Source organism: Zalophus californianus, chromosome 1 (assembly GCF_009762305.2).
Source record: "Zalophus californianus isolate mZalCal1 chromosome 1, mZalCal1.pri.v2, whole genome shotgun sequence".
Classification (NCBI taxonomy): domain Eukaryota; kingdom Metazoa; phylum Chordata; class Mammalia; order Carnivora; family Otariidae; genus Zalophus; species Zalophus californianus.
The window spans coordinates 57,921,871-57,945,445 of NC_045595.1; the positions used below are offsets into that span (position 1 = coordinate 57,921,871).

General features: G+C 36.4%; 1 protein-coding gene across 3 annotated transcripts in view; it reads right to left on the reverse strand.

Moving 5' to 3' along the window:
* Window positions 1-23,575, reverse strand: part of KBTBD12 (kelch repeat and BTB domain containing 12) — a 73,593-nt gene that overhangs the window by 36,975 nt on the left and 13,043 nt on the right. For 2 of the 3 annotated variants that reach the window (XM_027581732.2, XM_027581733.2), the window contains 2 exons: window positions 22,797-23,067; window positions 20,539-20,689 (listed from right to left, as the gene is read on the reverse strand). In XM_027581732.2, the coding sequence (XP_027437533.1) occupies window positions 20,539-20,689; window positions 22,797-23,067 (422 nt within the window). Of the gene's footprint in view, window positions 1-20,099; window positions 20,383-20,538; window positions 20,690-22,796; window positions 23,068-23,575 lie in introns of those variants that run through there. The other variant, XM_027581734.1, reaches the window with a different exon arrangement.

Consider the following 23,575-nt stretch of genomic DNA (forward strand, 5'->3'; position numbering starts at 1 on the left):
AAATAAATCATTCAAAAATGCATGGTTTTCGGGGCGCCTGGGTGGCTCAGTCGTTAAACATCTGCCTTTGGCTCAGGTCACGATCCCAGAGTCCTGGGATCGAGCCCCGCATTGGGCTTCCTGCTCAGCGGGAAGCCTGCTTCTCCCTTTCCCATTTCCCCTGCTTGTGTTCCTGTTCTCGCTAACTCTCTCTGTCAAATAAATAAATAAAATCTTTAAAAAAAAAAAATGCATGGCTTTCAACAGCACCCTCTGGTCTCTTCCCAGAGAGTTTCCGTCGGTTCAGCCATTGAGCCCATGGCCCACTCCTTCTTGCACGTCCCAGTGAAAATGGCCACACTCTTGAGAAAACAGCCAAAATGAAAACCAGCCAGTATTAAATACCTGGGTTTTCAATAGGGTGTCATTTACTCATAAGGCTTATATAGACTCTTTAAATTATTTCAAGCTCTCCAGGAAGTTATGCAACAGAAGAGCCAACTATAGTGCGCAAAACTGACAATAACACATGTAACTGAGCGAACAGCAGAGTCACTTAGGCAAACACTCTAGCGGTATCTTTTCCTGTATTTTTATGTTAAGAAGGCAATTGATAGATTTCCAGGAAAAACTACCCAATATCTGACAAATAGGGCTCTTGGCTAGTTTGCCATAATCCCAGGAGCTGTTTTCAACTAAATTCAAGTTATTATTATCTGTGGCAAGACACTTTTCAAAGACATTTCCCCAGAAACTTAGCACAGATGTGAACTGAAGCCAATATTCTAACATCTTGACAACTCATATCAAACCTTGAAGGTCAGCCATGGCCACGGTGTCCAGTAGTTCAAATGGAAAGAACACATTCTGGACGATATTTTCCAAGAGTCCCTCACATGAAAATGTGTACCTGCTCTACACAGAAAAGCAGGCTGTGTGGACATGCAGTATGTCATTGGTGCATAGTTACAATGGGAAGGAATGAAAAAAGTAGATCGGCTGAACGTTTTCAAAGAGCTTTAGAAAAAGCGGTAGAACTGGACACACAGCCACTGGGGATCTTAAACTGAGGTTCTCCACCCACCCACAGCCCGCCCCAGAAGCATTTACTCCATGGGGCATCAGACTGAGGAGATCATCAGAACAAGATTCTACTACAATCACGGTCATGCTCTTCTTTGTGTAACTTTATTCTTTACCTTTTTGATCATATTTTTTCTCTTTACTGGTTTACCAAGGGCTGATGACCATCCTAACTTTTTAATTTGCCTCTCCTAAACTATTGCCTGAGCAGCTAACTCGAAGTATGGTATGGAGATATGTCAAACTGAGGTCACCAACAATGACACAATACAGAAATGAAAACAATGTCCCTCCACTGAGAGAGGGGGATAATAATTTTCTCAAGATTGTTAAGAAAAAAGAACCATCCACAAAAAATACACATAGGCCCCAAATGGTGTCATTTAGACCAAGTTCTCACACCGGTGCTTATGACATAACCTAATTGCAGTTTCAACCTCCCCCAGAAATGTGGTCCTAACTGGTCAGTCAGGAATTTTTCAATCCCTGCCCGTTAGTCTGCACCTGGGTCCTCTCCAGCTCCCTAGGAAAGATGAGGTCATCTGCACGATCAGACACCTTGCTTTTCCCCTTAGAAAACAGCCTTGCCTTGGAACAATCCTCTCCTTTTGCTAATAACTTTCTTGTCCCTACCCTCCGTCTATTTTGTACAACTCCTCGGAGCGCCTCTCCACTTGCTAGATGGGGTGCTGCCTGATTCACGAATCATTGAATAAAGCCAATTAGATCTTTAGATTTACTTGGGTGAATTTTGTTATTTAACAGGATATATAACAGTGACTGTTTATCATGAGCCCTAGAGACAATATACCTCCAGCTCCAGTAGAGCTGATCACATCTCTATTGCAGTGCTCAGGTTCTTTTCTTCTGTGTAGGAGCCAGGCTCTTTGCCAACCCGAGACCGGGACCAATTAATTGTTCTATCAGTCTCTTAGTTAGACCAGGTGTACGACTCTCCAATACCCTCTGGGGGGCTGTGTCTTCTTATAAAGAGTCTGAAGGGATAAAACCCTTCCCACACTGGTGGGACAGATTCCTGAGGATAACAATCCCATCCCCACGTGCTGCTCAACTCAGGTGATCCTTGAAAATTTCTCCCTCACTTTGGCTGATATAGAAAATAGTAAACAAAACAGTTAAAATTCCTTTGCCCAAATAGCTATGGAAATTAGCATTGCCTTTGGTTTTTCTATTGCTAACCCAAAAGAGTCTGTGCTATTGCTGACACTTCATTTTGTACGTTGATTACCACCACAGAGAAGTTAGAACGATTTCTATCCATGCAAAAAGAAGAGGCAAACTATTGACTCAGGGAATTGCTGGGCCTTGTTTTGATGATGAGACCTGGAAAAGTCTAGATCGTGCCACGAGAGTGCCCTCCACTCCCTTCTTGTAATACTTTGTTATACTCGTATATCACACAGCTTGATTTATTTCTCCAGAGTCTTAAGTCTACACAGTCACTGTCCTAACAAATGTTTCAACAAATGATTTGAAGACAAAAGCAGGACAAACTCATGCCAATCGATAAGCAAATTAAAAAGCAGACCCACAAGTAAAACCTTATCTTCAAGAAGAATCAACAATAGCAGAGAGCATCTGGACAACCCCAATGATGTCTCCTGTTGCTTAGGTTAATAAGAGACTAGGAGGGGAGAATGAGAATATATCAAAGTTCCACACTCCTAGGAAAAGCCTAGCTGTTCTATGGCCATGGGAACACATCAATATCAGAAGTGGTTTTCAACCTGATTAATCAATCAGTGACAGCTTGCTTCAGTGAACGTGCTTCTAGAACCAATCAGTCAGATGGAGCTGCAGACTCTGAAAGGGAGCCAATCAGCAGCGGACCGGCTCCACTGACTTTTCTGCTACGTCTGGCTTGACCCACCCCTGCCTCTATCATGAGCACAAACCATACTTCTGACAGCAACCCACTCCCACCTGTGTAACAAACAGTAATCCAAAATAAACTCCTGCCCACAACCCTGAGATTATTAGGCAGCTTTGTTCAATCGAAGTGTCTCTGACCAGTTAATCATTCCTACACATAAATAAACAATACGCTCAGCTCTTTTTGATTCCAGATACTGAGTGCTGGTCTCATCCTTGAATGTTGATCAATAATTGACATTGAATTGAGAAACAGACTAATTTAATATGCACTCATGAAATGAAGATATTAAAGCATGAAAGTAACTCAATCTAATCTTTCTCTATCATGCTTTGACTTATATTGTCCCTGGTGCCAAACATCTTTCTCCTTTTCCTTCTTCTAAGTCCTACCTATAGAGTGAGTGACTTGACCCTCCATATGTCCCTATGTGTGCACTTAACTGTATGCATGACTGATCTGACTGTATCTTATTCTGGTCCACAAGTTCCTTCTGGGCATAGAGTGTGATTTTGTTTCTAGATCCTCAGCACCCAGCCCAGAGCCCAACATACCACATCCCCAACAAGTATGTGTTGAATCAAATTACAGTATGATAAGAAAATACAGTATCTCTCCAATGGAAATTCATAGTCTATATGACGTCAGTGTTACTCAATTGAATCTTGCCTGTTATTTAGAAAGGATTTCCTTGCACTGAATTATTTCTCCTCTCAATTTGGAAAGGCCAAATTTTGCTCGTTTTCATTCATCTAGTTCCCAAGAACTGTTTTCATTCCTAAGTCTCTCGATGCTGCTTCTTCCCCATTAGCCCAGGCCCTGCTACCTCCTTCTTTCCACTTCCCTCACTGTACAAATTTTGAGTTTCTATACCATATTTTCTTTCCGTACTTCATGTGTTTCCCCCACCGTTTTACATCTTTCTTAGCTCAAATGGCATGTTTTGTAATTTTAATTTTTAAAAATTTTATTGTGGTAAGAACACTTAAATGAGCTCTAGCCTCTTAACACATTTTAAAATGTACAATACAGTATTGTTGACTCTAGATACAATGTTGTACAGTAGCTCTCTATACTGTATCCATCTTGCTTAACTAAGACTTTATGCCCATTGATTAATAATCCCCATTTCCACCTCCTGCCCCTGGCAACACCATTCCACCCTTTGATTCTGTGAATTTTACTATTTTAGATACCTCAGATAAGTGAAATCATGCAGTTTTTGTCCTTCTGTGACTGGCTTATTTCACTTAGCATAATATCCTCAAGGTTCATCCATATTTTTGCATATTACAAAATTTCCTTCTTTTTTAAGGCTGAATAGTATTCCATTGCATGTACATGCTACATTTTATCCATTCATATGTCAATGAACACTTAGGTAGTTTCCACCCCTCTCTATTGTGAATAGTGTTTCAATGAACATGGGAGTGCTAATATCTCTTTGAGATCCTAATTTCAAATATTTGGATAAATACCCAGGTTTGGATAAAATCCCTGAATAAATTCTGGGTTGCTGTATCATATGGTATTTCTATTTTTATTTTTTTTAGGAACCTCCATACTATTTTCCATAGTGACTACATTGTTTTGCATTCTTACTAACAGCATGCAAGGGTTCCAATTACTTCACATCCTTGCCAACACTTATTCACATGCAAAAAATTGAAATTGAACCCTTATCTTACACCATACACAAAAGTCAGCTCAATATGTATTAAAGACTTAAATATAAGACATGAAACTATAAAACTCTTAGAAGAAAACTTAGGAGAAAAGCTTAGTGACATTGGTTTTACAATGGTTTGATGGATATGACACCAAAAGCACAGGCAACAAAAACAAAAATAAACAAATGGGACTACATCAAACTATAAGTTTCTGCACAACAAAGGAAATAATTAACAGGGTAAAAAGGCATCCTATGGAATGGGAGGAAATATTTGCAAACTGTGTATCTGGTAAGGGGTTTGTAATTTTAATTTTTATACATATTGCCAATATTACTAGAAGTTCAGATAGCAATAAAACTACAAAAGTAACAGAAATCACATTATATTTTTACCCAAATCCAATGGGTCAAACTATAAAGCCAATTCTTAAATTCTCTTGCTAAGAGGGAAGAAAGAAAGCATAGATAATAAAACTCACATTTTATCCAAGCCATAATTTAGCTACTGCCCTGGCAAACCACTTACAAAAGTTATTAAAGTCAGAGGGCAAATCAGCTAATTTGATTTTTCAGCTCCTTTCCTTTCTCTGGCTCACCATCCAGCTTGCACATCAACTGTGTAGTGACCAAAATTCAGGTACTGGAAAGAAGCAGAGACCTCACTTGCCTCAGTCTCTAAAGAGTGAGAATTTCTTAAAAGACCCAGTTAGAACTTTAACTTCAAACATTCAACCATTCTATTTCTCCACTCCTCTCTTTTTGAGAAGACCCTGAAGATCCTGTGAATTCAGGACTTATAGATGAGATGTATGATCTTGCCTAGAGCATGTGAGTTTCTGCTTTATCTCATTCTTCCAGTTATGAAAAAACATCACAGGACTTATATGCTTACATAGTGGTAAACCAGATTTCCTAACTCAGCCCTTGTGGAGAGCACCTAGCTTATGATGTTTGGCAAGAGATAAGGAAATCGTGAAACCCTAAAGCCCTAATCTTGAAGGCAGAGAGTTGCAGGGCCAGCACCATCCAATGTATAACTCAGCGGGGTTACTGACGCCCACCCTCAGCTGACTCAAGGTAAAGACAGAACCAGGTACTTCCCTAAGGGCCTCTGCAAACCCCTGATGATGGCTACCAAAGCAGTCTTAGTTGAATGGCAGGATTAAAATCAGTAATCTTGTTGTAAGAAAGGTAGAAAGTAAGGCTCTGTTGTCAGATGACTGGTTCTGTTTCTGCTATGCCATTTGATAGCTGTAAGTTTGAATAAGGTACTTACCCTCAGATCTTGTTCTTTCCCCTTTTTCCCTTTATAAAATTGTAAAACAAACATAACATACAAAAAGAATTGTGTCTAAAAAAATGAAGTACAGCAATCATTTTTCCTTTTCTTGGTAACATGTAGTAGTAGGTCTTGGCAGGCTAATGATCCTAATGCAACTAGAAAAAAATGGGTAAATTGGAAAAAATCACATTTTTAAAGACATTAGAGAGGTGTGGAAACAATAAGGACTGGATGAACTAAAATTCCAGAGAGGAAAAAGCCCTTTCTGGGCCATTTTCTGCACCTGGGATATTTGCTAATTCTAGACCAAGGCAAAGAACTGGACTGGACACAGACAGAGAGACTCTAGTGAGGGAAAGAGAAACCAGGGTGGGAGGCGGGGAGGGTGAGTTGTGTGGGGCTGGTGTGACAGATTGAAAACTAGAGGATCTGCAAAGAGGAACTTCCCACACGTGGCCAATTTTTTTTACTTGAAAATGCTGAGTTATAAAGGCAATCTGGGATTCTGGGCCAAATACTTTTAATGGTCAGAGGAACATCTCCCAGAGTTGCATGGCATGTGGAAGACCAAACCTGACTAAAGCGAGGAGCCCTGTGGCAAACGAGAGGTCTCCCTTTGAGATTTTGTCAGGTTTTGAAGCTGTTCAGGAAGGCTAAAGAGCAAAGCTAAAAAAATTCTGAAGGGAAGAACTGAATCCCCACAGTCTTTCAGGGGAGAGGACACAGAGATCCATGAAGTGCTCAGTCCAAAGCCTGGAAGAACCATGACCAGGGAACAGGGACAAACAACAAGTGAACTGAGTGTTGCTAAGGCTGTGACCCAGCCCTGGGCCAACTCAACCCCTGATTGGATGAGGTGATTAGTCCCTTGCTCTGTCTTACCAATGAAGGGCATAATCTTCTCTGGTGGAAGGACACTTTTTGGTGCCTTCCCATTGTTCAGCATACAATGAAAAATTACCAGACATGGGAGTAGGCAGGGAAATAGGGCCAATTAAAGGGAAAAAAACCATAATAGAAGCAGACTCATGAATTATCCAAATATTGGAATTAACAGACCAATAAAATAACTGATTAATAAGACAAAATAGAGGAAAAGATGGACAAAGGGGAATGAAAAAATTGGAGAAATTCATCAAAGAATTGGAATTCCTGAAAAAGAGTAAGGTGGATATTCTGGAAACAAAAAAATCGTATCTGAAAATAAGAACTCATAGGATAGTTAACAGCAGTCTGAACACAATAGAAGAAGGGATAAGTGAATCTGAAGATAGCTCAATAAAAAATATTCAATCTGAAGTATAGGAAGAAAAAAGTATGAATGGAGAGTCCAGATAAGATCATAGCCCACATCTAAAGGTCTAACATACAGCTAATTAGAGTCTCACAAAAGGAAAGAAGGGAGAGAATAAAGTAGAAGCAATATTCAACAAGATAACAGCTGAAGAGTTCCTCCAAACTGATGAAAACATCAATCTGTAAATTCCAAAAGCTCAGTGAACCCCAGATAGAATGAAAACAAAGACATCACACTTAGGCAGATCTCAGTGAAATTGCTGAAAACAAAGGTAAAGAGAAAGTCTTAAAGAAATATTTCCCCCCAGTCTACAGTGTATCTTCATTTTCTTAACAGTGTCTTTCAGAGAACAAAAGTTTTAAATTGTGATAAAGTCTAATATACCAATATTTTCTTTCATAATGGATAAAGAAGATGTGGTCCATATATACAATGGAATATTACTCAGCCATCAGAAAGGATGAATACCCAACTTTTACATCCACATGGATGGGACTGGAGGAGATTATGCTAAGTGAAATAAGTCAAGCAGAGAAAGTCCATTATCATATGGTTTCACTTATTTGTGGAACATAAGGAATAGCGTGGAGGACATTAGGAGAAGGAAGGGAAAAATGAAGGGGGGGGAATCGGAGGGGGAGACGAACCATGAGAGACTATGGACTCTGAGAAACAAACAAGGTTTTAGAGGGGAGGGGGGAGGGGGGATTGGTTAGTCCGGTGATGGGTATTAAGGAGGGAACGTACTGCATGGAGCACTGGGTGTTATATGAAAACAATGGATCGTGGATCACCACATCAAAAACTAATGATGTATTATTGTATGGTGACTAACATAGCATAATAAAATTTAAAAAAATATTTTCTTTCATAGATTAAGGTTTTGGTACCATATGTAAGAACTCATTGCATATCTCAAGGTCATGAAGATTTTCTTCTTTATAACTCTGGAAGTTTTAAATTCTTGTACTTTTTTTTGAGAGAGAGAGGGAGAAAGAGAGAGCGTGTGCAAGTTGGGGGGGTGTTGCAGAGGGAAAGGGAGAGAGAGAGTATCTTATGCAGGCTTCACGTTCAGCCAGAGCCTAATGCAGGGCTCAATCTCATGTCCCTGAGATCATGACCTAGCTGAAAACAAGAGTTGGACATTTAACGAACTGAGCCACAAAGATACCCCATTGTTTTACATTTATATATATGATCCATTTTCAGTTAATTTTTGTGTAAGGTATGAGGTTTAGGCTGAAGTTCTTTTTTTCTCTTACATATGACCATTTTTTCCAATTATCTTGATTGTATAAAATTTTAATCTATAAAGGTGACTGAGTGAGGACATGGAGAGATCAGTGACATTGAAATAAGAATTTATTAGTTACAATTCCTAAGAGAAGTGGGCATGCCATGCCACAAGGGGCTGCAGGGGAGAAGAACCAAGGTCAGTCGGAGGCAGAAGGGGCAGAGGGAAAGCATGAAAACAAGCTTTTTTTACTATATGGCAGGAAGTTATTAGGTGGAGATAGCCCCTATTTGGCAGGAAGAGAAACACAGATGTCAGGAATTGTGGTTGGAGATTTGTTATATCATTTTCAAGCATCCACAAAACCCAGAAGGTGGAGAGATGTAAACTTTGGCAGTTAGTTTGGCCCTGTGATCAATGGATGCCAAATCTTCAATGACAGAATCTATAAAAGTTCATTAGAACACCAATGCTGTCTGCCTGAAAGACTATCCTTTCTTCATTGAATTTCTTTTGCATCTTTGTCAAAAACCAACTGACCATACTTGTGTGGATCTATTTTTTGGGCTCTGTATTCTGTTCCATAGATGTATCTATCTACCTATCTTTGTGCGAATGCCACACTGCCTTATTTTAGCTTTATAGAAAAACTTACAACCAGATAGTGTGATTCTTCCAATTTTATACTTTTTCAAAATTATTTTAGCTACTCTAGTTTCTTTGTCTTCTCATATAAATTTTAGATGAGATAGTCTATAGCTACAAAAGAATTCCTGGCATTTTGATTGACATTACATTAAGTTTATAGATCAATTTGGGGAGAATTGACATTTATACTTGCATCTTCCAATCCTCCTTGATTTCATCAGCATTTTGTAATTTTAGCATATAGGTCCTATACATGTTTTGTTAGATTTATATATAAATATTTCATTTTCTTTGGAGCAATTGTAAATAGTTTTCAAATTTTGTTTTTATACTTTGCTAATGTATAGAAATAAGATTGACTTTTTTTATTCTTTGGCAACACCAAACTCATTAATTCTAAGAACTTAAGAAATAGATTCTTTGAGATTTTCTACACAGATGATTCTATGTAGATGTCATTTGACACGGAATTTTATTTCTTCTTTTTCTTTGCCTAACTTTTCTTTTTCTTTCCTTATTGCATTAAGACTCCGAGTATGATGTTGAATAGTAACAGTGGACATCCTTTCCTTATGCGTGAACTTAGGGGAAAAAGCATTCAATTTTTCCACTAAGAATAATGTTAACTGTAACTTTTTCATAGGTCCCCTTTAATAGGTTGAGAAGTTGAGGAAGTTTCCTTCTCTTCCTAGTTTGCTGAGAGTTTCTAATCATGAATGGGTGTTATATTTTTTCAAGTGATTTTTCTGCATCAATTGATGTAAGCATGTGGTTTCGTCTATAGAATTAATACAGTAGATTACATTGATTAATTTCTGAATATTGAACCAATCTTGCATTCCCAGGATAAAACTCATTTTTGGTCACGGTGTGTTATTCTTTTTATATATTGCTGGGTTGAACTTGCCAATATTTTCTTGAGGATTTTTGTGTCTATGTTCATGAGGGATATTGGTCTGTACTTTTCTTTTTCTGTACCATCTTTGGTTTCAGATCAGGCAATGTTGCCTCATAAAATGAGTTTTTGAGTGTTTCCTCTCCCTATAGGTTCTGAAAGAGGTTGCAGAATTGGTGTTATTTCTTTCTTACATGTTTGGTTAAATTTACCAGTGAAAACTTTTAAGTCTGGCAATTTATTTTTTGGAATGTTATAAACTAAGAATTCAATACATTTAATAGTTTTGAGTTCCTGATTTCATCTTAAGTGGCTATGTAGCTTGTGGTTTTCAAGGAATTGGTCCATTTCATTTAAGTTGTTGAATATATGTGTCTAGAGTTTTTTGTAGCACTGCTCTGTTATCCTTTTAATGTCTGGGAAGACTGTAATGATATGCTCTTTCTCATTTCTGATACTGGTAGTTTGCACCTTATTTCTCTTTTTATTTGTCACTCTTGCTAGATGTTTATCAATTGCTGATCTTTTCAAAGAAACAGCTTTGTTTTCATTGATTGTCTCTATATTTTATTTTATTTTTTTAGCTTTCAATTTCATTGTTCTCTTCTCTTATTTCCTTCCTTCTGCTTGATTTGGATTTATGTTGCTCTACTTTTTCTAGTTTCCTAAGGTGAGTGCTTAGATATTTGAGACCTTTTTTCTTTTCTAATGTAAGCACTAAATGCTACAAATTAAATTCTAAGCACTATTTCCATAGCACTCTGTAATTTTTTTTTTAAGATTTTATTTATTTTTTGACAGAGAGAGAGAGACAGTGAAAGAGGGAACACAAGCAGGGGGGAGTGGGAGAGGGAGAAGCAGGCTTCCTGCCAAGCAGGGAGCCCAATGTGGGGCTCGATCCCAGGACCCTGGGATCATGACCTGAGCCGAAGGCAGACGCTTACTGACTGAGCCACCCAGGCACCCCCATAATTTTTGATATATTGTGTTTTCATTCAACTCAATATATTTTCTTTTTTTAAATTTTTATTTAAATTCTAGTGAATATACAGTGTAATACTAGTTTTAGGTGTATAATATAGTGATTCAACACTTCCATACAACACCTGGTGCTCATCACAAGTGTACTCCTTAATCCTCATCACCTATTTAACCCATCCCCCCTGGTAACCATCAGTTTGTTCTCTATAATTAAGTGTCTGTTTATTACTGAGAGAGGAATGTTAAATATATCTTTGTTGATTTGTCTCTTTCACCTTTCAGTTCAATTTTTCCTTCATGTATTTGGAAGTTCTATTGTTATGTGCATACACATTTACTGCTGTTATGTCTTCTTGGTAAATCAATCATTTTATCATTATGAAATGTCCTCCTTTATCCCTGGTAATTGTCTTTGCACTGAAGTTAACTTTGACTTTAATATAGACACTCCAGCTTTAACTTCATTAGTTTTGCATCATATATTTTTTCCATCCTCTCACTCTTAAATTATCTACGTCATTATAGTTGCATTGGATTTCTTGTAGACAGCATATTATTAGATTATTCTATTTTTAATCCATCCTGACAGTTTCTGTTTTCTGATTGGTATCATTATTCCATTTGCACTTAAGGTAAGTAGTTTTTATGGCTGGAATAAGGTCTACCATTTTATTGTTTGTGTTGTGTTTATTCCCTCTGCTCTTTGTTGTTGTTGTTGTTCCTCTTTTCCTTGTCTACTCTCGGATTATGTGAACATTTTTTAGTTTTCTATCTTAATGTATTTATTGTGATTTGACTGTATCTCTAACTATAGTTCTTCCAGTGGTTGGTTTGGGGATTAATAAATTATTTAACACTTCATAGTCTACTTAGAATCAATATTTTGCCATTGTAATTGGAATGTAGAAAACTTGCTCCCTTCTAAGTCCCGTTAACCTTCCCTCTTTATGCTATATAAATATATGTCTCATATATTACATGCATTGAAAATCCCATCAGAAAATGTAGTTTTTTACTTTCAATCACTAAAGGCATTCTAAAGCACTCAAAAGGGGAAGAATTTTCTATTATATTTACCCAGATATTTACTATTTCTATTGGTCTTATTTCATTCTTGATGTTCCCAGTTTCCTTCTGTCATCGTTTCCTTCTGTCTGAAGAACTTCCTTAAACAATTCTTTTGTGGAGTAAATCTACTTGCTACTCGCTAGAGTAAATTGTTTTAGAGTAAATCTATTCCCATGCATTTTAGTTTTCTTTCCTTGAAAGTATTTCATTTCCACTTCTGAAAGATATTTTCATGAAATATACAATTCTATGTTGACAGTTCTTTTAACACTTTAAAAATGTTTTTTCCCTGCCTACTTGCTCCCATGGTTTTTGATGAGAAATCATCATCTTTTCATGTGATTACCAGATAGGCATATATCTTCTTACGTGACATGTCTATTCAAACCTTTTGCCCATCTTAAACTAGATTGTTTTCTTAAAATTGAGTTGCAAAAATTATTTACAAACTACTTTATTCTGAATACAAATTTTTTAAAAAAATTTATTTGAGAGATAGAGAGATAGTGAGGAGGGGCAGAGGGGGTGGAAGAAAGAATCTGAAGCAGACTCTGTACTGAGCACAGAGCCCAATGCGGGGCTTGATCCCACAACCACGAGATCATGACCTTAGCCAAAACCAAGAGTTGGATGCTCAGCCAACTGAACCACCCAGGCACCCCCTGAATACAAAACTTTTATCAGATATACGATTTATAAATATTTTCTCCCAGTCTCTTGCTTTTCTTTTTTCTTAATGTTGCCCTTTGAAGAACAAAAATTTTTAAATTTTAAGAAAGTCCAACTCAACACTTTTCCTCTTATGGATCATGCCTTTAGTTTCATATCTTTGCTAATCCAAAGTCACCACATTTTCTCCGACGTTTTCTTAAATCTGGAGTCCATACTGAGGTTTTTGTGTTTTTTTCCTTCCTTTTTCCTAAGGAAAAAGCTCATTGGTTTGCATATAGCTACCCAATTGTCTTGGCATATTTGCTGAAAAGTTCATCTTTCCCCACTGATTGCCTTGACAGCTTTGTCAAAGACCAATTTATTTTTAGACTCTCATTTCTGTTCTATTGATTTAGCTGCCTGTCCTTAGGCCAATACTACATCTTAATTACTATAGCTTTATAATAGGTTTTTAAAATGAGTTAAGTCCTCAAACTTTCTTCTTTTTAAAAATCATTTTGGTTATTCTACATCCCTTATGTCTTCACATAATTTTAGAATCAGCTTGTCAATTTTAAAAAACAATGTTGGTTATTTACAATAGCCAAATTATGGAAGCAACCTATGTCCACTGATAGATGAATGGATAAAGAGGGTATGGTGTGTATATATATATATATATATATATATATATATATATATACAATGAAATATTATTCAGCCATTAAAAAAAGGAAATCTTGCCATTTGCAACAAGCTACGGAGTGTGATGTTAAGTGAAATAAGTTAGTCAAAGAAAGACAAATACCATAGGATTTCACTCATATGTGGAATTTAAGAAAATGAACAAAGGAAAAAAAAGAGACAAACCAAAAGACTTTTAATTATAAAGAACAAATACGGTTACCAGAGGGGAGGTGGGTGGGGGGAATGGGTGAAATAGGTGAAGGGGATTAAGAGTACACTTATCTTGTTGAGCACTGAGTAATATATAGAATTGGTGAATCACTATATTGTACACTTGAAACTAATAGAACATTGTATGTTAACTATACAGGAATTTAAAAAATTAAAAAATATTTAAGACTAAAAAATAGAAATAAAATAATGCTGGGATATTATAGGGGTTGTATTGAATATATAGCTCAATTTGGGGAAACTTGCTATCTTAATGATTTTGAATCTTTGAATACATAATCAAGGAATATATCTCATTTATTTAGATCTTCTTTAACTCTCGGGAGTGTTTTATAATTTTCTGCATATGATTCTCACAGTTTGGGGGTTAAATGTATTCATACACTTCTCCTCCTTCTTTTAAGTAGGCTCCATGCCCAGAGTGGAGCCCAATGCAGGGCTTGATCTCATGACCCTGAGATTAAGACCTGAGCTGAGATCAAGAGTTGGATGCTTAACTGAATCACCCAGGTGCCCTTCTTCTTCTTTTTGATACTATTGGAAATAGAATTATTTTCTCAATTTCATTTTTGGAATGTTAGTTGCTAGCACATAGAAATACAGTTAATTTGTGTGTACGATCTCATATCCTGTGATCTCTTTAGACTGTGACCTTGGCTAAAATTAATTATTAGCTCTAGTAGTCTTTCTTTTCTATTTATTTACTTTTTGTAGCTTCATTAGGAGTTTCTACACACAAGAATATATAATCTGTGAATAAGGACTTTTTAAATTCTTCCTTTCTAATCTATATACCTTTAACTTCTTTTTCTTGCCTTATTGCATGGGTTGGAACCTCTGGTTCAATGCTGAATAGGAGGAGCCAGAGCAGGCATCTTTCCCTGTTCCTGACCGGAGGTAGAAAAATCACCACTAAGTATCATCTTAGCTGTAGGTTTTTCATAGACACCTTTTAACAAGTGGAGAAAATTCCCTTCTATTCCTAATTTGTTGAGAATTTTATCAAGAATGGGGGTTGAATTTTGTCAAATGCTTTTTCTACATCATTGAGGTGACCATTTGGTTTTTGTCCCTTATTAAAATGGTGTATTACATTGAGTTTTGGATATTGAACCAACCTTGCATTCCTGCATTTCTGGGCTAAATCCCACTTGGCCATGGCATATAATCATTTTTTATGTTGCTGGAGTCACTTTGCTTATTGTTTCTTAAGGATTTTTTATGACACATAATCATTTTTATGTTGCTAGATTCAATTTGCTAAGTGTTTCTTAAAGATTTTTGAATCTATGGTCATGAGGGATATACACCTATAGTTTTCATTCAATTTAAAATATTTTATTTCCTTTGTGATTTCTTTACCCAAAGTTTTAGAAGTATGCTGTTTAATTTCCATATATTTGAGCATTTCCTTTTTCTGTCTTTGATTTATAATTTAATTATTTTATGGTCAGTTATTTACTTTGAATAACATCAATTTAAAACATCTATTAAGAGGCACCTGGGTGGCTCAGTCAGTTGGGTATCTGCCTTCAGCTCAGGTCATGATCCCCGGGTCCTGGGATCAAGCCCTGCATCAGGCTCCCTGCTTCTCCCTCTCCCTCTGCCCCTCCCCCAGCTTGTGCTCCCTGTCTCTCTCTCTATCAAATGAATAAATAAAATCTTTAAAAGAAATAAAAACAAATCTACTGAGACTTGTTTTATGACCTGGCAAATGATTAAGCCTAGAGAATGTGCCATGTACACTTGAAAAGAATATGTATTTCACTATTATATGTGTGTACTACAAATGTCAGGTAGGTTAAGTTGGTTGATAGTGTTGTTCAAGTCTTTATCATTTTGCTGATTTTCTGTCTGATCGTTCAATCAATTATTGAAGGTGGGATACAGATCTCCAATGGTGATTTTCTAGTTCTCATTTTAGTTTTTGCCTCATGTATTTTAGAGCTCTGTTTTTGGGTGTGACACATTTATAATTGAGATATATATGTAATATATGTATATATTCCTGGTCTATTGATCATTTTATTATTACAAAATTATCTTTATAGTAATAGTTCTTTTCTTAAAGTCAATTTTGTATGATAATGATAAACCGTCTTCAATTCTCTTAAAGTTACTGTTTGCATGGTAGGTCTTTCTCTATAAAATAATAAAACTTTCAACTTATTCATGTAATTGAATATAAAATGTGTCTCTTATAGACAGCATATACTTGGTCTTATTTTCTTATTCAGTCTGAAATCTCTGCCTTTTGATAGAAGTATTTGGTCCATTCCCATTTAATGTAATTTTTTATGTAGTTGGATTTACAACGTCTCATACTGTTTTTGTTCCTCTGTTCCTCCTTCACTGCCTTCTTTTGTGTTTATCATTTTCTAAGTGTACCATTTTAATTCTTTTGATTTTTAAACTATTTGAAATTTTTTTAGTAGTTGCTCTAGAAATTCTAATATGTATGTTACTTTATCACAATCTACTTCAGGTTAATACTGCCTTAATTTTATTAAAATATAGCAACACTGTTCCAATACATCTCTTGTTCCTCTCCAATTCTGATAGTTATATGTATTATATCTACATATGTCATAAATCCAACAGTATAGTTCCATAATTATTGTTTTATCTGCTCTTATATCATTTAAAGAAATTAAGAGATGAAAAAAGAATATGTATAAAGTCTTTTATATTTACCTATATATTTGTCATTTCCAGTGCTTTTCATTTCTTCCTATGGATTAGAATTATTCTGGTATATTTCTTTTTAATCTGAAGGATTTCAGTATTTCTTTAGTATTCCTTTAGTATTTCTTGCAAGTCTGCTAGCCACAAATTATCTCAGTCTTTATTTATCTGAGAATGTCTTTGCTGCACTTCCATTTTAAAAGAATAGTTTTGCCGAACATAGAAGATGGACACAGAAACATTCTTGGTTGAGTATTTTTCCTCGCAGTACTTTGAATATATTATTCCAGTGCCTTCTTGCCTCCACTATTTCTGATGATAAGTCACCTGTTGAGTATATTATGATGTTATGATCATATACTATGATCTGTGTTATTTCTTTCTTACTGCTTTTAAGAATTTTTTTTGTCTATATTTCAATGCATGGTCTACAATGTGTTTAGGTGAGGATCTATGTGAATTTAGCTTATTTGGAGTTTAATGAACTTCTTGGATATAGAGATTAAAGTTTTTCCATCAAGTTTGAGAAGTTTTTGACCATTATTAGTTGAAAAAAAAATTCTGTTCCTTTCTGTCTTCTTTGGGGAACCATACGTATGTTGGTAGACTCGATGGTATTTTATATTGTCTCTGAGGCTTTGCTAATTTTTCTCCAATATCCCCCCTCTCTTCTTCAGATTAATAATTTCCACTAATCTATTTCAAGTGCATGGATTCTTTCTTCTGACAACTCAAATCTGTTTTTGAGCCCACTTAGTAAATTTTTCATTTGGGTTATTATACTTTACAACTTTAGAATTTCCATTTGGTTCTTTTAGATAATTTCTATTTCTTTATTGATATCATTGGGAGTCACTGTCATTTTATTTTCCTTTAATTCTTTAAAGGAATTCTTTAAAAATTCTTTAAAAATGATTTTTGTTCATTCTATGAACATATATTTAATAGCTACTTTGAAGACTATGCCTGCTAAATCTAACATCTGGAACCCCTCAGAAACAGGTTTTATTGAATGCTTCCCTGCCCCCACCCCAGCATGGGTTACACTTCCCTATTTTCCTTTGTATGTAAATTTTTGTTGGTAACTAGACATTTAAAATAATACATTGTAGCAACTTTTAATTTTATTTCCCCCCCTAGGGTACTTTTTCTCCTTTGTTGTTGTTGCTGTTGTTTTTAAGTAATTTGCTTAGATTTAATATGCCTCTCCTGTGGTTTGTTTTGCTTTCTCCTCCATTTTTAAAAATTCTCTCTCTCTCTCTTTTTAAAGCATAGGTGTTACTCTTATTTCTTCATGGCTCAGGTCAAGTCAAGACTAATTGTTTGTACTCAAACACTGGTAAGGCTTCCAGCCTCGCTTGGTGGGTCTATGTGTAGGCTGGGAGCACATTCAAAGCTCAGGCAGTTTTCAAGTCTACCATGACTTTTACCTTCTGCCTGGCCTTCTCAGATCTCTGTACATGTGCTCAGACTCCCAGTCATCCAGGAATGTGTGAAGAGCTTATATTCTCTTACGGGCTCCATGTCTGTGCAGCTTCCCTAGTCTCCAGGGATGCATGGAGAATTTATTAAGCCCCTCTAGGACTCTCATATCCAGGATTTTCCTGGAACATCCCTATTAAATTTCCGGCTAATTCTCCTGTCTGCTGCTGTCCCAAGCAGGACTAAAAACTCAGGTTAGAAGAAATGTGGGCTTTTCCCATTTGTCACTGTTAAGTGTAGGTTCCCACCCTTCACTCCCAAACATGTCAGCCTCCTCTGGCAAACAAAGATGCTGGTTTTCACAGCTAGCCCACTCTGCTAGAATTCCCATGCTGGATCAACTTGGGTAGGGAACTGGGGCAGCTCAGGAAAGAATGCCAAGGACTGCCTGAAGACTTACCTCAAGTTTAGCAGTTTTGAGAAGATAAGCTCTTCTCAATTTGTTGATCTGAAATGGCTGTTTTTGAAAAATCTCTCTGGTTTTATAGTTGCTTTTTGGGGAGAGGATGTCGACTCACTCACTTCTTCATAGTTGGAAGCCGCCTGCTTTCACTTAGCTTTTGGCCTGCTAAATTCCTACTGCCATTACAAGATCTTAGAAGCTCTTCAGAAAAATTTTAAAAATGTTTTCCCAACATTTTTTTTTTTGGCATTTTTAGTGGATTAGTCTAGATATCTAGTCTGTTATACAGAAAAGTTAATACTTTATCAGTTTTTTATGAGCATTAAATGAATTTCTTTATGCAAAGAATTCAGCAAAGTATCTGTAACACAAAGGGGCTCAAAAAACAGTAGTTATAATAATGTCTGAACACTTATATTGTAGGGACTTTACAACTTTGTTTTATTTAATCATGACTCAGTTCTGAATATCCAGAAACTATATTCTATGCTACTACAAAAGCCTTCCTGACTGGTCTCTCCATTTTCAGTCTCTTCGCACCTTTGATCTGTTCTTTAATCCTCACCTCACCAATACTCCCCAAATATTTTTTTTATTTAATTTAATTTTATTATGTTATGTTAATCACCATACAATACATCATTAGTTTTTGATGTAATCATGTTGCTTCTGCATAGTTTTTCATTACTTTCTATTATTCTCTTGGTTCTCCACTATAGTCCTTTGTAACCTGGCTCCCAGTTTAACCTGTAAACTCTGTCTCCTGCAGCTCCCTGCACCTGGTGGGTTCGTTTACTCACTCTCCTTTCATTTTCTATTCTTACCACCTCCACTCTCACCTCCAAGCCTTTGCTTGAGCTTTCTCCTCCTTGTCTTCTTCCCTGCTGCTCTGCATCATCTCCCTTCCTGGGTGTCACCCACCCAGATCTTGCAGATCTGTTAGCATCTGCCTCTTTCATTCATCTAGTGGGCATTTGTTCATGCCAACAAGGGTGAGCTTCCAAAGGCTGTCTGGAAGGTGCTTTTCCCCATATAACTTACCAAAAACAAACAAAACATTACATTTTTATCCTACATCTAGCCTAGCTGTGGCTCCACATGAGGCAGAAATCTCATTTTTGTTCAGTTGATAAATCACTTTTATCCCACTTTTGACTACCTCCAACTTTAATATAATTAGGAGATCAGCCCTTCCCTCCCTGGAGTTATACATCTATCCTAAGCGATCTATCCTGGTTTAGATATTGTCTCTTCTGGGCCTATGACACAGCATATGGTTATAACCAAGTAACAGATATATTTCCAGGGGAAAAACTTAATTATAATTACGAGTCTCATCACTGAGGTAGTCATAAATTATGTTGCATAATGTTCTTAAAATTATAAAACTATTAATATTTGAGTGCATTAATTATTTTGCTTCATGCTGTGCAGGCAGCCAAGAGATAATGGCTTCCCTTCAGCAAAAAAAAAAAAGTCTATTCAAATGCCTGGTTTGCTCTCAGCCCATATCTCATGTTTTTTCTTTGCCTTCTTTTTGGTATCCATCACCTTCCCTATGTTCTTGCCAGTTAGTCATCAATGTGCATGAGATGAAGTAGAGAATACTGGAATCCTTATCAGTTTACCAGCCAGTCAGCCTCCTTGTCCCAGTCTCACCCTTTCCCACACAGGACAGGGACAGTGGGAGAGGGAGACGAGGTGACGAAATGTGCTTAGAAGAGCAAAGGACTTAATAAAAGAGCAAAAAATAAGAAGTGAAGAAGGATAAGGGAAGCATAGGAGATGTTCTAGAATTTTTACCCACTTGAGTGGAAATGAACCAGTCTTTCACCAATTCCTACTGATTAGTACAAGATCACACATATTTAAGAAATAAGAAAAAAAATACATTCAGATGAGAATTATTTGATTACACCTCTACAGAAATTTGGTGGGTGAGGCAAAATGAAGAGGGCTGGCATAATGTGTGTCTTACCTATGGTGGCTTACTCTATTAGCACAGATAATCACAGCTGGCTGCTAAAACACACACTTCATCAACTAAAGGTGGCCAAAGGCTTATTCCCATTTCAAAATATTTTACTTGATACTATATATAAAGATGTATCAATATTGTTCTTGAATTCCAAGGGACTTGAAAATTCCATACAAATAATTTTGTTTTCCATAAGTCAATGGACTTCCATTTAATCTTATCTGGCTGTGCTCTAGAAAAACAAGAAATAAAAAAACACATTTGGCTAGTTACAGATACATCTGAACTGGGATGCAAGAGGAAGGGAGAATAGGTCTTATTTACTGAGGCAAACTGCTGAGAAAAATAAAAGTAGTCATACTCTTTTAGCAATCTGCTTTCTTCTTACCCAAAACATAAATCTCACTGTTGACTACAGCTGTACTGAATCGGTATTTAGAGAACTTCATGGGCGCCCGCTCTGTCCATTGATCTTGGCTGGGGTCATACTGCAACAGTCTGTTGCTTAGTCGATCTGGTTCTTCATCAGGGAGATCCATCTGTGTGAGATATGACAGCTGGTATAATAACATACCACTCGGAAATCTCTGTGAGTACGTGAATGCAATTAATCTAAGCAGACAGCCAAGGAGATGAAGAGGAGTTAGCTGCTGAGACTCACACTCACAAACACACCAACCAGATCCCGTGACTTGGGGTGATAAGTCTACCATCAATGTCAGAGGAATTTGTATTCTGTAATAATGGAGCTAGGGGGTCGGCTCATAGCAAATTATCTGTGATCTGAGCAAGGAGACAAGACAGCACTTAAAAAAAAAAAATGAAGCAATGGCAGAGCCTTAAAAATGAAACCCAACTTTCTTGAACAGTATTTAAAGTGCAATTTTATTTCAGCAAACTTTATAGTGCTAGAGTTTAATGATATTTGTGAGAAACTCATTTTAATAATTCATAAGGCATTTTTCTTTATATCTTTCTAATCCAAATGGAACAAAATTAAGAAAACATTTTAGTGTTTTACTAATTAGAGTATTTTTATACTATAATTATGACCTATATGGGAATGGTCTGAACTTCATCTTCAAGATTGATGGATTAATATACATTATTTGCAGTTATTTTTATGTATTTTACTTATATACATTTTTAATGACTAGAGACAGTAAAAATTGAACTATTTATTCTTATACACATGAATATGGCTTCCCCTGATCATAAACTTCAGGCGAAGTAGTGCTTTTTTGCCTTCAGTGTGTCAAGAACTTTTATAACTTCAGTCTAAGGATGCTTTTTAAATGTCTTTTGTTTTGGATGCAGGTGTTTGACACAGAAATAACTGCTATACTTATGAAAGTTGTAATTAATTTAATTACTTTAAATACACCAGGGATAAGATCATTATGTTGCAATCACAACCCCAGGTTATCTTGCAATTTAATGTATTGTATTAGATAGGGACCGCTTTTGTTATGCAATAAATATTCATGTGTCATTTGTTCAAAGACATTATACTGTAACACATATTGACTTTATTGTTTTAATTTTCCTTCTAATTTTTAAGTATTTGATCTTTATTTTAGTGGCAAGAAAACCAAAGAAAAGCTTCTACATTGTCTTTGGAGCTTATTCATGCAAAATTAACTATGTAATGGATAGCTCCGAAAATGCTTAATTACAAAGGTTTTAGCCTCTAGCTGTGATTAAATCTGTACTACTTTTTGATACACAGGACACATTTCAAAATGTATTAAATGTGATGTTTAAGGTTTAAAAACAGGTATGATATATGGCAAAATCCAAGCTTATGAAACGAATGCAAAAAGCATCAGTTTTATCAGTTTTATCATGAAGCCAATTTCCCAAACAAGAAAGCATACAGGCAAAAATAAGTTTGCTTTCTGTCATGGGGATGGACAATGAGCTAGTAAGATTCATCTTATGAGAACAACTGGTAGGCCAGGGCAGAAGGCAGCTGGCCTGCTACTACCACGAGAGTTCAAGGCACGTGGGGGGGGTGGGGAGACACCCAGAGAGAAGGGGTGGGCCCCTGTGGTCATGCTCTACTGACTCAGCAGTCTTGGCTTGCCATCTCTTTGCTGGGCTTCCATGCAAATGGCATCCTGGTTTCTCTATCTGCTGGTGCCCAGCAAAGCCATAAAATGTTTTAAATCACAATATACTTTTGTGGAAATGACTGGGCCATCACAGGTTGAATATTCTGGTTTCCCATGTAGAGTAAGAACTTTAAATTCGGAAAAGACCTGAGCCTTACTTGCCTCAGCTTACACAACTATTAAGCAGACAGAAGTGGAATGAGGATCTAGTGTCTCCACCTCTTGCTTAGATGCTCCCTACAGATAATTTCTCAGCATAAGCATCTTTCATAATTATCAAGAATGGGAAGGATTATAAAGAGCAAAGCATGAATACTGAATGAAGTCATGTCTATGAATAACACAGTTTAAAATTCATTCTCCTAAACTGCTTTAACACTTTACGATCTTAAGTTTAATAGTCTATAAAGTAAAAGGCATTTTACCAAGATGTAAGTCATGCTCTTTTAGTGTTCAACAACTACAATATTTTTCAACACAGCACCAGACGTAGCACAGCCATGCCAACTAGGTATATAGGAAATTTCTTAACCTGAGGGGTCCAGCCTCCGATCACATAAAGTTTATTATTCACGGTTACTACAGCATGGCATGCCAACTGCAGTGGAAGGGGAGACACCCTTCTCCAACTATCCCGTTCTACAGAGTACTTATCCACACAGTTTGTAATGAGATACTGGTTTTTAACTTTCATCTGTCCTCCTATAACATAGAGGTCATTATGGACACTGCCCAGAGCATAGAGCTCTCGAAATTCAGCAGTGCATAACTTTTCCCAAAACTGGTTTCCTCTATCGTGATACCTGCAAATTAAGAGAGAAAACCCAGGATTAGTGTTAACTGGAAAACAAGTTATCCAAAAAACACACTTAAATTTCTTTTCTAGCTAGAAACAACACGATTTGGTTGATCTAATTGGGGAGGAAGAAACATTAGTATAAGATAGTAGCACAGGTTTGTGCTGCTTTTTTTTGGCAAGGATTGATGAACAAACTATAACGTGCATGGAAATAACTAACCCCATCTCTGCAGAATTTTAGAAAATATATGGACAAAGTATAGATTATCCAGGACTAGCTTTCATTTCCTGATTCTGGGAAAGAAAATCAAGAACAAATAGGAAATCTTGCAGCAAGTCATTTGTAATTTTACTATAAAAGAGGAATAAGTAAAAATGAAGAAAAATACAAAAATGTCTTATTCTGTGGACTAGAAGTCTCACTTTGTTTTTATTTAATTTTTTTGAAGATTTTATTTATTTATTTATTTGACAGAGAGAGACACAGCGAGAGAGGGAACACAAGCAGGGGG